General features: G+C 38.7%; 1 protein-coding gene across 1 annotated transcript in view; it reads left to right on the forward strand.

The window, feature by feature from the left end:
- Positions 1–12,500, forward strand: part of LOC128696096 (pre-mRNA-splicing regulator WTAP) — a 99,965-nt gene that overhangs the window by 15,582 nt on the left and 71,883 nt on the right. Inside the window, exon 3 of the mRNA XM_070095026.1 lies at positions 3,833–3,960. Within this exon, the coding sequence (XP_069951127.1) occupies positions 3,833–3,960 (128 nt within the window). The remainder of the gene's footprint in view (positions 1–3,832; positions 3,961–12,500) is intronic.

The following is a 12,500-nucleotide window of genomic DNA, read 5'->3' on the forward strand; positions in this document are numbered from 1 at the left end:
TTTTTTTTTTTTTTTAACACATCAGCTGTTTCCCACCAAGGCAGGGTGACCCATAAAAGAAAAAACACTTTTATCATCACTCTCTCCATCACTGTCTTTCTAGAGGAGTGCCGATAATAAAGTTCAAAAACTACAACATGTCTTCACCCCTCCTTCAGAGTGCAGGCACTGTGCTTCCCACCTCCAGGATTCAAGTCTGACTAACCGGTTTCCCTGAATCTCTTTATAAATGTTATCTTGCTCACATTCAAACAGTATGTCAAGTCATAAAAACCATTTGCCTCCACTTGTTCCTATCAAACATGCTCGCACTTGCTTGCTGGAAGTCTAAGGCCCTTACACAAACTCCTGCACCTCCTTTAACTTTTCCTAGGGTGACCCCTACCTTGCCTTCCACTACAGATTTATACACCCTCCAGCTCATTCTGTTTTGTTCCATCCTCTCTAAATGTCCATACCATCTCAGCAACCCCTCTTCAGTCCTCTTGATAATATTTTTAGTAACCCAGCACCTCTAATCTCCAAGCTAATGATATTCATACTACACATAGCCCTCAGACACAACATCTTCACTGTCTCTAGCCTTCTCCTTGCTGCAACATTAACCACCCATAAGAATTACCATGAATTTAATGGTTATAATCAATGGTTATAAGTAGAATGACATGGAAAGCATATAAATCTATAGGGGAAGGAAGGCGGGGTAGGGGTCGTCCTCGAAAGGGTTGGAGAGAGGGGGTAAAGGAGGTTTTGTGAGCGAGGGGCTTGGACTTCCAGCAAGCGTGCGTGAGCGTGTTAGATAGGAGTGAATGGAGACGAATGGTACTTGGGACCTGACGATCTGTTGGAGTGTGAGCAGGGTAATATTTAGTGAAGGGATTCAGGGAAACCGGTTATTTTCATATAGTCGGACTTGAGTCCTGGAAATGGGAAGTACAATGCCTGCACTTTAAAGGAGGGGTTTGGGATATTGGCAGTTTGGAGGGATATGTTGTGTATCTTTATACGTATATGCTTCTAAACTGTTGTGTTCTGAGCACCTCTGCAAAAACAGTGATAATGTGTGAGTGTGACGAAAGTGTTGAATGATGATGAAAGTATTTTCTTTTTGGGGATTTTCTTTCTTTTTTTTGGGCCACCCTGCCTCGGTGGGAGACGGCCGACTTGTTAAAAAAAAAAAAATCATAACCATGATTTTCAACCCTTTCAGGGTCTATGCTGTAGTTCTACAGCTTTGAGTTGAGGGTACAAACCGTAGATCTACGCCATGAGCTCAGCTCGCCCTGATAAGCTGCAAGTGGTAAATACATCTACGTGGTATTTGTGCACCACACAAAACAAATCCTGCAGCACACAGTGCATAATGAGAGGAAAAAAACAGACCATAATTTTCAATTAAAACAGCGATTTCGCAGTGTTTTTTCGTATGTTTTTTATAGTTGTATTTGCGATTTCTTGGTCTCATTTGATAGAATGGAAGATATATTACAGAAATAGAGATGATTTTGATTGGTTTTAGTACTGGAAATGGCTTAAAACTGAGCTCAAAGTAGCGGAAATGTTAAATTTTTGCCGATGTTCAAGAGTAAACAAATGACCTCACACGTCTAATACACGTCTGCTGGTGGGTCTAATATACGTTCACAAATGTGGTGATATTATTTATACAATTATTACAATATTGCATAAGAGTAAATCTTCTATTTTTTTGGTTTGAATAAAAATTCATTATGTGAATAATAAATCAAAATGGAATTCATTTGTAAAGCCTGAAAATGTAACTGATGAACAGAGGAAATGTTAGTTTAGTGCCAGGAATGCCTGCATTGTTTATTCTGGATCCTATTTTGAAACTGGATAATTTTGAACTTTTCGTTAAATTGGCCAAATTACCAGTTTCCGGTCACTTTATTTTGTAGTTGAAACAGTTGACTTGTGATTTCTTGTGCTCAATCGATATAATAGAAGTAATACTAGTGAAATAGCTAAGAATTTGGTTGACTGGAATAATGTAGTTGGCTTAAAATGGGAGTCAAAGTCGGCAAAATCGCTGATGCGTAAATATCGCTGACACATCAAAATTCACGAGAGCATAAATTCATCAGTTTTCCATCAAATTTCTTACTTTTTGTTTTATTACCTTCAGAAAAAGATTCTCTACTATTTCATAAAAAAAAATAACAATATTTTTTGAAAATTCTTGGACCCTGGTGCACACTTTTAAATTTGGCCTCTGGACCCTGAAAGGGTTAAAGAGGGTGACCGGTAAGCCAGCGGAAGCCCTTGGTCAGATGACCAGAAGCTCCAGCTATGGGTCATCATATGACTAAGACCCGTGTAAGGAAACGTTTGTCGTGTTTCCTAACAAACGTTATACCTGCCATTACCACCCGTGCCTCACACCTGTATAAGAGCGTTTATGCCATTATACATCCTCTCCTCACTTAGTGACATACTTGTTTACCAACACCTCGGAATTACAATGGGCTCTCTGACCAGTATTTATACCTAAATACATAATGTATATTACAGCTGATTGTCTCTCTTCTGTTTATTTCAATATACAATACACTTCTGTATAAACATGTAACAATATACCAGAAATATTATAAATGGTGCAAAGGTGATATTAAAACAATATCAGAGATGGTTGACACAAACCCACTATTGTTATAATATGCTCCTCACTTAGCGATGAATTCGTTTAACGATGTGGTCTTAGGAACGGACCTCCACCGTTAAGTGAGGAGAGGCTGTATTCTCATACATTTCCCGCTTTGTTTCCATGGATAACATTCTTTGCCTCCACAGACTTCTCAGTACACCACTTGCTGTTTTCCCCTCGTCAGTTCTATGGTTCACTTTGTCTTTCATAGACCCATCTGCTGACAAGCCCACTCTTAGATATTTGAATACGTTCACTTTCTCCACACTCCTTCCAGTCTAATATCCAGTCTTTCATTACCTCAATTTTTTGTTACCCATGCTCTTTCATATGTTTACCTTTAATTTCCTTCTTTTACATTTTTTTTTTTTAATAAGTCGGCCGTCTCCCACCGAGGCAGGGTGACCCAAAAAGAAAGAAAAAATCCCCAAAAAGAAAATACTTTCATCATCATTCAACTCTTTCACCTCACACATAATCACTGTTTTTGCAGAGGTGCTCAGAACACAACAGCTTAGAAGCATATACATATAAAGATACACAACATATCCCTCCAAACTGTCAATATCCCGAACCCCTCCTTTAGAGTGCAGGCATTGTACTTCCCATTTCCAGGACTCAAGTCCGGCTATATAAAAATAACATACATAAAATACATACCCTCCCAAATGTTGAGGTTTGGAGGGTCAGCTAAACTGTAATGTTGGTGCCCTTTTGACAAGAGTGATTTCGTGATAATAAAAGTGTTTTTTCTCATTGTTGGGTTACCCTGCCTTGGTGGGAGATGGTTGGAAGGTTAACAACAAAAAAGGTTTCCTTGTGTATACCAGCAAGGAGAACAAAAGACCATTTTTTAAAAATGTGCTTAAATGACATGAAAAGGAATTTCTTCATTTTTTTTTTTCAACAAGTCGGCCGTCTCCCACCGAGGCAGGGTGACCCAAAAACTTGATCAATTTAATACTGTAAATCTTGAAGTTGGAAAGGGATCCAACTTGAAGTAGTATTACTATATGTGATAAAATGTCTAGAAACATTAGAATTATATATACTGTAGGAAAATAATTCCATAAACGGCTTTACTTCTGTAACTAAAAGTAGGTTCAGTGTTATGTAGTTGCATGATACAGTGTACTATACTACATATTTGCTTTTCATGCCTCACAGTGGAAGAGCTACGAGGTGCACGGGAAAATGAGGAGAGATTGAAAGGGCAACTAGCTGAACTGCAACGCAAGGAGCAATACCATATTATGCGACTCTCTTGTAAGGAGCATGAACTACAGGATATGGGGGTAAGTGCCATATTTGTATAATTTTGTGCTCTAGTGGATTCTTATTAGCTCTGGTTCTTGTTCTTGGAAGCAGTTTGTCTTTAAAATATATATCTAGAAAGACAGTGCAATATACAATACAGTATTCATTATTCAGTGTAGTTCCAAAGAGGATGCATCTCTTATAGTTGAGTGCTCAGGTGCTAGTGCAAGTTTGCTCATGTGTTTGCATTTGTGTTCTTAGTGGGGTTTCCTTGAAGTATTTACTGGGCATTCCAGCCCACTGGATCATGACCTGCTAGGTACATGCAGTAAGGAATACAGCTGAAACTAAAACACAAGTCAGGTTTTCATGGTTGTAGGATGTTATTATACTTCAGTTTGAGAACATGTTCTTGAAAGTTTTTATTACTGTTCTTTACATACTTTTTCACTTATTTTAATGTTATTTATTTTTATTACTATTGTTATGCAATGAATGTTAATGTGTGCGTGTGTAGTAAACAGTGACAGATAATAGTTACCTAAATCTTACAAGTAGAACCCATGTAATGTAGCTCTTCAGCAAGAAGTACTATGGAAAGAAGAAACTAAAACCAACAAGCTGATAAAATGATGATAGGGGGAATGGAAACCTTTATCAAGACAAATTTCACTTAGGGATCAAACTTTTGGTTTCTGAGCAAAATCTTTCAGTAAATATTTTCATTCTTCCATAATGTATTTTGAACAAGCATTGCTTTTTTTTTTTTTTTTAGTCAATCAGTATTTTAAAATGTCTTAGATTTGTTTTAATTATTAGCAGTTTTTTTGTATTTTACATGTGCAACTTTTGTGTAATGTATAGAAAACTCAATTTGCAAAATTATTTAGTTAATAATAAGCATTTTATTTAAACATTGGTCATCTCCATTGAGTTAGCATGACCCAAAAACTCATTCATGGTCATTCATTTGGTTGCTATCTTACCAGAAGCATGCTGACGTCAAGGTTCAGGTGGCCCTCTGACTTGCAACATCCTTATTCCTTTAGGTTGTAGCTACTGTACTAACTTCAACTAACTGGATTCCTTAAATCCTTTCATATATTTTTCAATTGGTATTTTTTTAATTTTGTGTAAAATTGGCCAAATTACTGATTTCTGTGCACTTTATAGGTTAATTGTAATAGTTGAATGGGTGGTTTCTTGTGCTCAACCAATAGAATGGACGTCATACAATTTTTTTTTAAAGTGTACATGGAGCAATATTAATTTCAGGGGCCTGGACATTGGGTATTTAGAGAAGATGGAACCAAATAGGATGAACAAGAAGGTGTATAATTTGTGGGAGGAGGACAGGGAGGTAGGGGATTGTCTCAGGAAAGGTTGGAGGAAGGAAATAAAGGAGATTTAAATTGCTAGGAGCTTGAGCATCCATCAGGCTTATGTGTGTATGTCAGATCAGAGTAGTGGAGAGGAGTTGTTGTTATGGCTTGACATGCTGTTGAGTGTGAATAAGATAGTGTGGTATGAAGGATTTGAGGAAATCAGTTAGCGGGACTCGAGACCTGTGGGTGAGGAGCACAGTCCCTCACTCAGAAGGTGAGCTGGGAGTGCTGCAGTTTGGAGGGTCATTTGAATTGTAATGTCTGTACACTTCTGGCAAGACAGCTATTAAATGATTGATGGCAAATGTGTTTTTTTTTTGGTGGGAGATGGCTGGTGTTAGAAATGTATATGTTTAATTGTTCTGTACTGTACTTTCATCTATGTTCTCTTAATATTTGATTTTCTTGTAGGATTTATCAACAGCCAATATTTTATACAGAATTTTTATGCTTCTGTATTCAGCTTATCCATGCATTTGTGGATGTAGGGTGTTCAGAACTGTTTCCTAGGTATTTAGGTTATGCCACCAAAGTGGCTAGTTTATTGTGCACCCTATATCTTTCGCCGGGTTGCTATCTGGAAAAGACCCAGGCCGGAAGTACCGGCGAATCCCTATATCTTTCCTATGGATGGTAGTCCTAGAGCATATATATGTTCAAAAGGCCTAGGAATTAATCCCCAAAAGGGTTAACAGGAGTACATCTGAATTTATATCTTCTTTTGATCTATTGAAAGCAAATTTTGGAAATTTGTTTAATATGTTTGGTACTGTATCATATTTTCATTAATAAGATATCTTGATATATCACATTGTCTATTTCTATATTCCTTAATTAGTTAAAGACAGTACAGTATGGGTGTGGGAGTGCTCTGGGAGCACATAGTGTTTAAGATAGTGACCATACTCCTGACCACATACTTTGCATTTGGTTTGATCATCATCTGTGTGTCTGTCGCTAGATAACAGGGATATCTTGCTACTCCTACTTACACTTTAGTCACGCTTCACAGACATGCACATGCATATATATATACATACATCTAGGTTTTTCTCCTTTTTCTAAATAGCTCTTGTTCTTCTTTATTTCTTCTATTGTCCATGGGGAAGTGGAAAAGAATCTTTCCTCCGTAAGCCATGCGTGTCGTATGAGGCGACTAAAATGCCGGGAGCAATGGGCTAGTAACCCCTTCTCCTGTAGACATTTACTAAAAAAGAGAAGAAGAAAAACTTTATAAAACTGGGATGCTTAAATGTGCGTGGATGTAGTGCGGATGACAAGAAACAGATGATTGCTGATGTTATGAATGAAAAGAAGTTGGATGTCCTGGCCCTAAGCGAAACAAAGCTGAAGGGGGTAGGGGAGCTTCAGTGGGGGGAAATAAATGGGATTAAATCTGGAGTATCTGAGAGAGTTAGAGCAAAGGAAGGGGTAGCAGTAATGTTGAATGATCAGTTATGGAAGGAGAAAAGAGAATATGAATGTGTAAATTCAAGAATTATGTGGATTAAAGTAAAGGTTGGATGCGAGAAGTGGGTCATAATAAGCGTGTATGCACCTGGAGAAGAGAGGAATGCAGAGGAGAGAGAGAGATTTTGGGAGATAAGTGAATGTATAGGAGCCTTTGAACCAAGTGAGAGAGTAATTGTAGTAGGGGACCTGAATGCTAAAGTAGGAGAAACTTAAATAAATAAATAAATAAATAAATAAATAACAAAAAGGCACAATACCGTGACTGGAACGATACACAAATAACCCGCACATAAAAGACAGAAGCTTACGACGACGTTTCGGTCCGACTTGGACCATTGACAAAGTCACACTAACAGAGGAGGAGCAGGACGGCTATATATAGGCAGGAAGAGGTGGAGGTAGTAGTAGTGGTAGTAGTAGTAGTAGTAGTAGTAGTAGTAGTAGTACAAGAATTGTATATAATACCGACAGGATGAAATGAGACACGCACAACACCCGGGCATCCCCACCGTAGACGTTTCGCCATCCAGCCAGCCACTGGATGGCGAAACGTCCACAACAAAGACAACCAGACGCCGCACATGTGTCTAATTTCATCAGTAGATGTAGTAGAAGAAGAAGAGGTAGTAGTAGTGGTAGTGGTAAAAGTGGGAAATAAGGAAGACGAGCCAGTCAAATACAAAGGAAGGGGAGCACTGCAAGAGAGCTAGAAACCCACAGAGGGAGAGCAAGCGCACCGAGGTGCGTGAAAGGGGAAGTGGTGAAATAAAATAAAGAAGGAACAGAAACACGAGACAGGAGAGAGAAAGACAACCCAGAGGAGAAAAGGAGAGAGGAAAGGGGAAGAGGAAGAAGAAAAAGAAGAAGAAGGAGAAACTTTTAGAGAGGGTGTGGTAGGTAAGTTTGGGGTGCCAGGTGTAAATGATAATGGGAGCCCTTTGATTGAACTTTGTATAGAAAGGGGTTTAGTTATAGGTAATACATATTTTAAGAAAAAGAGGATAAATAAGTATACAAGATAGGATGTAGGACGAAATGACAGTAGTTTGTTGGATTATGTATTGGTAGATAAAAGACTGTTGAGTAGACTTCAGGATGTACATGTTTATAGAGGGGCCACAGATATATCAGATCACTTTCTAGTTGTAGCTACACTGAGAGTAAAAGGTAGATGGGATACAAGGAGAATAGAAGTATCAGGGAAGAGAGAGGTGAAGGTTTATAAACTAAAAGAGGAGGCAGTTAGGGTAAGATATAAACAGCTATTGGAGGATAGATGGGCTAATGAGAGCATAGGCAATGGGGTCGAAGAGGTATGGGGTAGGTTTAAAAATGTAGTGTTAGAGTGTTCAGCAGAAGTTTGTGGTTACAGGAAAGTGGGTGCGGGAGGGAAGAGGAGCGATTGGTGGAATGATGATGTAAAGAGAGTGGTAAGGGAGAAAAAGTTAGCATATGAGAAGTTTTTACAAAGTAGAAGTGATGCAAGGAGGGAAGAGTATATGGAGAAAAAGAGAGAGGTTAAGAGAGTGGTGAAGCAATGTAAAAAGAGAGCAAATGAGAGAGTGGGTGAGATGTTATCAACAAATTTTGTTGAAAATAAGAAAAAGTTTTGGAGTGAGATTAACAAGTTAAGAAAGCCTAGAGAACAAATGGATTTGTCAGTTGAAAATAGGAGAGGAGAGTTATTAAATGGAGAGTTAGAGGTATTGGGAAGATGGAGGGAATATTTTGAGGAATTGTTAAATGTTGATGAAGATAGGGAAGCTGTGATTTCGTGTATAGGACAAGGAGGAATAACATCTTGTAGGAGTGAGGAAGAGCCAGTTGTGAGTGTGGGGGAAGTTCGTGAGGCTGTAGGTAAAATGAAAGGGGGTAAGGCAGCCGGGATTGATGGGATAAAGATAGAAATGTTAAAAGCAGGTGGGGATATAGTTTTGGAGTGGTTGGTGCAATTATTTAATAAATGTATGGAAGAGGGTAAGGTACCTAGGGATTGGCAGAGAGCATGCATAGTTCCTTTGTATAAAGGCAAAGGGGATAAAAGAGAGTGCAAAAATTATAGGGGGATAAGTCTGCTGAGTATACCTGGTAAAGTGTATGGTAGAGTTATTATTGAAAGAATTAAGAGTAAGACGGAGAATAGGATAGCAGATGAACAAGGAGGCTTTAGGAAAGGTAGGGGGTGTGTGGACCAGGTGTTTACAGTGAAACATATAAGTGAACAGTATTTAGATAAGGCTAAAGAGGTCTTTGTGGCATTTATGGATTTGGAAAAGGCGTATGACAGGGGGGCAATGTGGCAGATGTTGCAAGTGTATGGTGTAGGAGGTAGGTTACTGAAAGCAGTGAAGAGTTTTTACGAGGATAGTGAGGCTCAAGTTAGAGTATGTAGGAAAGAGGGAAATTATTTCCCAGTAAAAGTAGGCCTTAGACAAGGATGTGTGATGTCACCGTGGTTGTTTAATATATTTATAGATGGGGTTGTAAGAGAAGTAAATGCGAGGGTCTTGGCAAGAGGCGTGGAGTTAAAAGATAAAGAATCACACACAAAGTGGGAGTTGTCACAGCTGCTCTTTGCTGATGACACTGTGCTCTTGGGAGATTCTGAAGAGAAGTTGCAGAGATTGGTGGATGAATTTGGTAGGGTGTGCAAAAGAAGAAAATTAAAGGTGAATACAGGAAAGAGTAAGGTTATGAGGATAACAAAAAGATTAGGTGATGAAAGATTGAATATCAGATTGGAGGGAGAGAGTATGGAGGAGGTGAATGTATTCAGATATTTGGGAGTGGACGTGTCAGCGGATGGGTCTATGAAAGATGAGGTGAATCATAGAATTGATGAGGGGACAAGAGTGAGTGGTGCACTTAGGAGTCTGTGGAGACAAAGAACTTTGTCCTTGGAGGCAAAGAGGGGAATGTATGAGAGTATAGTTTTACCAACGCTCTTATATGGGTGTGAGGCATGGGTGATGAATGTTGCAGCGAGGAGAAGGCTGGAGGCAGTGGAGATGTCATGTCTGAGGGCAATGTGTGGTGTGAATATGATGCAGAGAATTTGTAGTTTGGAAGTTAGGAGGAGGTGCGGGATTACCAAAACTGTTGTCCAGAGGGCTGAGGAAGGGTTGTTGAGGTGGTTCGGACATGTAGAGAGAATGGAGCGAAACAGAATGACTTCAAGAGTGTATCAGTCTGTAGTGGAAGGAAGGCGGGGTAGGGGTCGGCCTAGGAAAGGTTGGAGAGAGGGGGTAAAGGAGGTTTTGTGTGCGAGGGGCTTGGACTTCCAGCAGGCATGCGTGAGCGTGTTTGATAGGAGTGAATGGAGACGAATGGTTTTTAATACTTGACGTGCTGTTGGAGTGTGAGCAAAGTAACATTTATGAAGGGGTTCAGGGAAACCGGCAGGCCGGACTTGAGTCCTGGAGATGGGAAGTACAGTGCCTGCAATCTGAAGGAGGGGTGTTAATGTTGCAGTTTAAAAACTGTAGTGTAAAGCACCCTTCTGGCAAGACAGTGATGGAGTGAATGATGGTGAAAGTTTTTCTTTTTCGGGCCACCCTGCCTTGGTGGGAATCGGCCAGTGTGATAATAATAAAATAAAAAACTGTGTGTCTGTCAGCAATGCCAGAAGTACTTGTAACCAAGCCTAAGCCTGGCTAGGCTTGGGCTTCTAACTACATTCCTATATCATTGTTTTATTATTTACTCCTCTACTAATGCTAGACACAGGCACACCAAAGTTATATTCTTCATTTAACTTTATGGTACTTTTTTTGGCTAGCTTATGAACTTTATTATGAAGGAATAATCCAGTGTGTTTACCAGGGAATGGTTGATAGTTCTTAACATTTAGTTCTATGATCGTTGAAGCAGATTTATTGAAAATCCATTCAGGTTGGCGTTCTTGGAGAAGGGGAGGGTGCGCTCTGCCTGAATTTTTTTATTTGCTCAATGAGGCTGTGATCAAAATATGTTTCATTTAAGATTGTCTCTGATTAGTTCCTCTTTGTGAAGATTGAATATGTTATATTTTTATTTCTAGTAGGTTTTGTTAGCTCAAAGCAGATGTCTCACACACCTTCAGTAGCTTTCTGATGTGTGTCAGTTGGGCTAATGTGTTTTGAAGTACTATTTCTAGTGCATTGCATTTGCTCATCATGTTCCATTTCACATATCGATTGTTGAAATTGCCCAGGAGAACAGTATTTGGTGTTAAGATTTTGAAGACTCAAGGCAGCCATCTCTCTACCTTATTTCTTCTGTGAATTCCTCAGCCATTGCTAAAAGTGATTTATTTTTTATTTTTTTTTTTATTATCACACTGGCCGATTCCCACCAAGGCAGGGTGGCCCGAAAAAGAAAAACTTTCACCATCATTCACTCCATGATTTATATACATGAAAATTACTACATTCTTGCTCTCCGCTTTAATGCATAGCACTTCTGCTGTATCATTCAAGGAATTCAACAGTTTTGTTCCAGAAAATAAGTCGCATAGTCCTACTCCTACCTGTGACTTGTGTACACCTACATCTGTTTAAAGTACATTGTTGTTTTACACCCATTTTTCACTGTCCAAACATCTCATCCCTTATATGTGTATCTGTGAACACCCCTAAATATTACAGTTGCTTCTTTTAGGAGCTCATTTATTTACAGTACTTTATTATTTTTAGTTTTTTAAATCATGTTCATCTTGACTAGCTCCTGGGACCTCTGCTATTATAGCATTTGTTATATTCATCCATTTTAGAATTCTTAAATTGAAATCATCAAACAACAGGCTGTTTGGGACTGGGATTGAAAGATTTTCAAGACTGTTTGATTTTCGATAACCAATCTTTAAACTCATGAGAAGTTGTATTTGGTGGTTTATATACAAGTACAGTAGGACCCCCATTTCATCGGGGGATATGTTCCAGGGACCTGCTGTGGATACCAAAACTGCAGGTAGTAGCAAACCCTATATACAAGTCCTATACATATCTATTTTAAAGTTTAATTGATAAATTATGCATGATAAGTGGAGAATTATCACTTTTTCACTCATGGGAAGCACTTATGGCTTCTCTTAGACTTTGAAGAACATCCAGTTTCTCTACTCTTGTGCTTTGGGGCCATTATTATGCAAAATTAAGAGATATTTTTGGGCCACAGTAAACCGTGGATAACTGAAACTGCGAATACTGAATCAGTGGATATGGGGGTTCTACTGTATATAGAAGAACAATAACTAAATTTTGATTTTCAATTTTCACTGCCCAAACTTGGACTATTGTACAGTGAGGGAAGTGTACCACATGAGCAGTAGTTGTGCCAGCACCTAAAAGTGCCCATTATCTGAGTAGTTTCCGAATTATATATTACAACTTGACTGGTAAGTAGATTCTAAATAGGTATATTTTATAAATAATGCACATTTTAGAAACTACTCAGATAATTGGCACTTTTAGTTGGTGGAGCAATTACCCATCACATGGTGCAATTGCCCCATTGTATGGTACATCATTCGTGGTGTTGAGTAGCTCAGTGTAAATTATATAGCTACTCTTTAATATACAGTCCAACCGTTTTTTCATTTTAGTTTGCTTTTTCAGTTGCATCTAAATAGATTGCACAGTATACTTGATTTACACCTATTATAAAGTATGTGAATTCTGGGGTTTTGTTGTACTGGTACATTCACAAAATAAATAAGATTTTAGATTATTCTGTATTCCACA

The sequence above is a fragment of the Cherax quadricarinatus genome, chromosome 48, assembly GCF_038502225.1.
Source record: "Cherax quadricarinatus isolate ZL_2023a chromosome 48, ASM3850222v1, whole genome shotgun sequence".
In the NCBI taxonomy this organism is placed as follows: Eukaryota; Metazoa; Arthropoda; class Malacostraca; order Decapoda; family Parastacidae; genus Cherax; species Cherax quadricarinatus.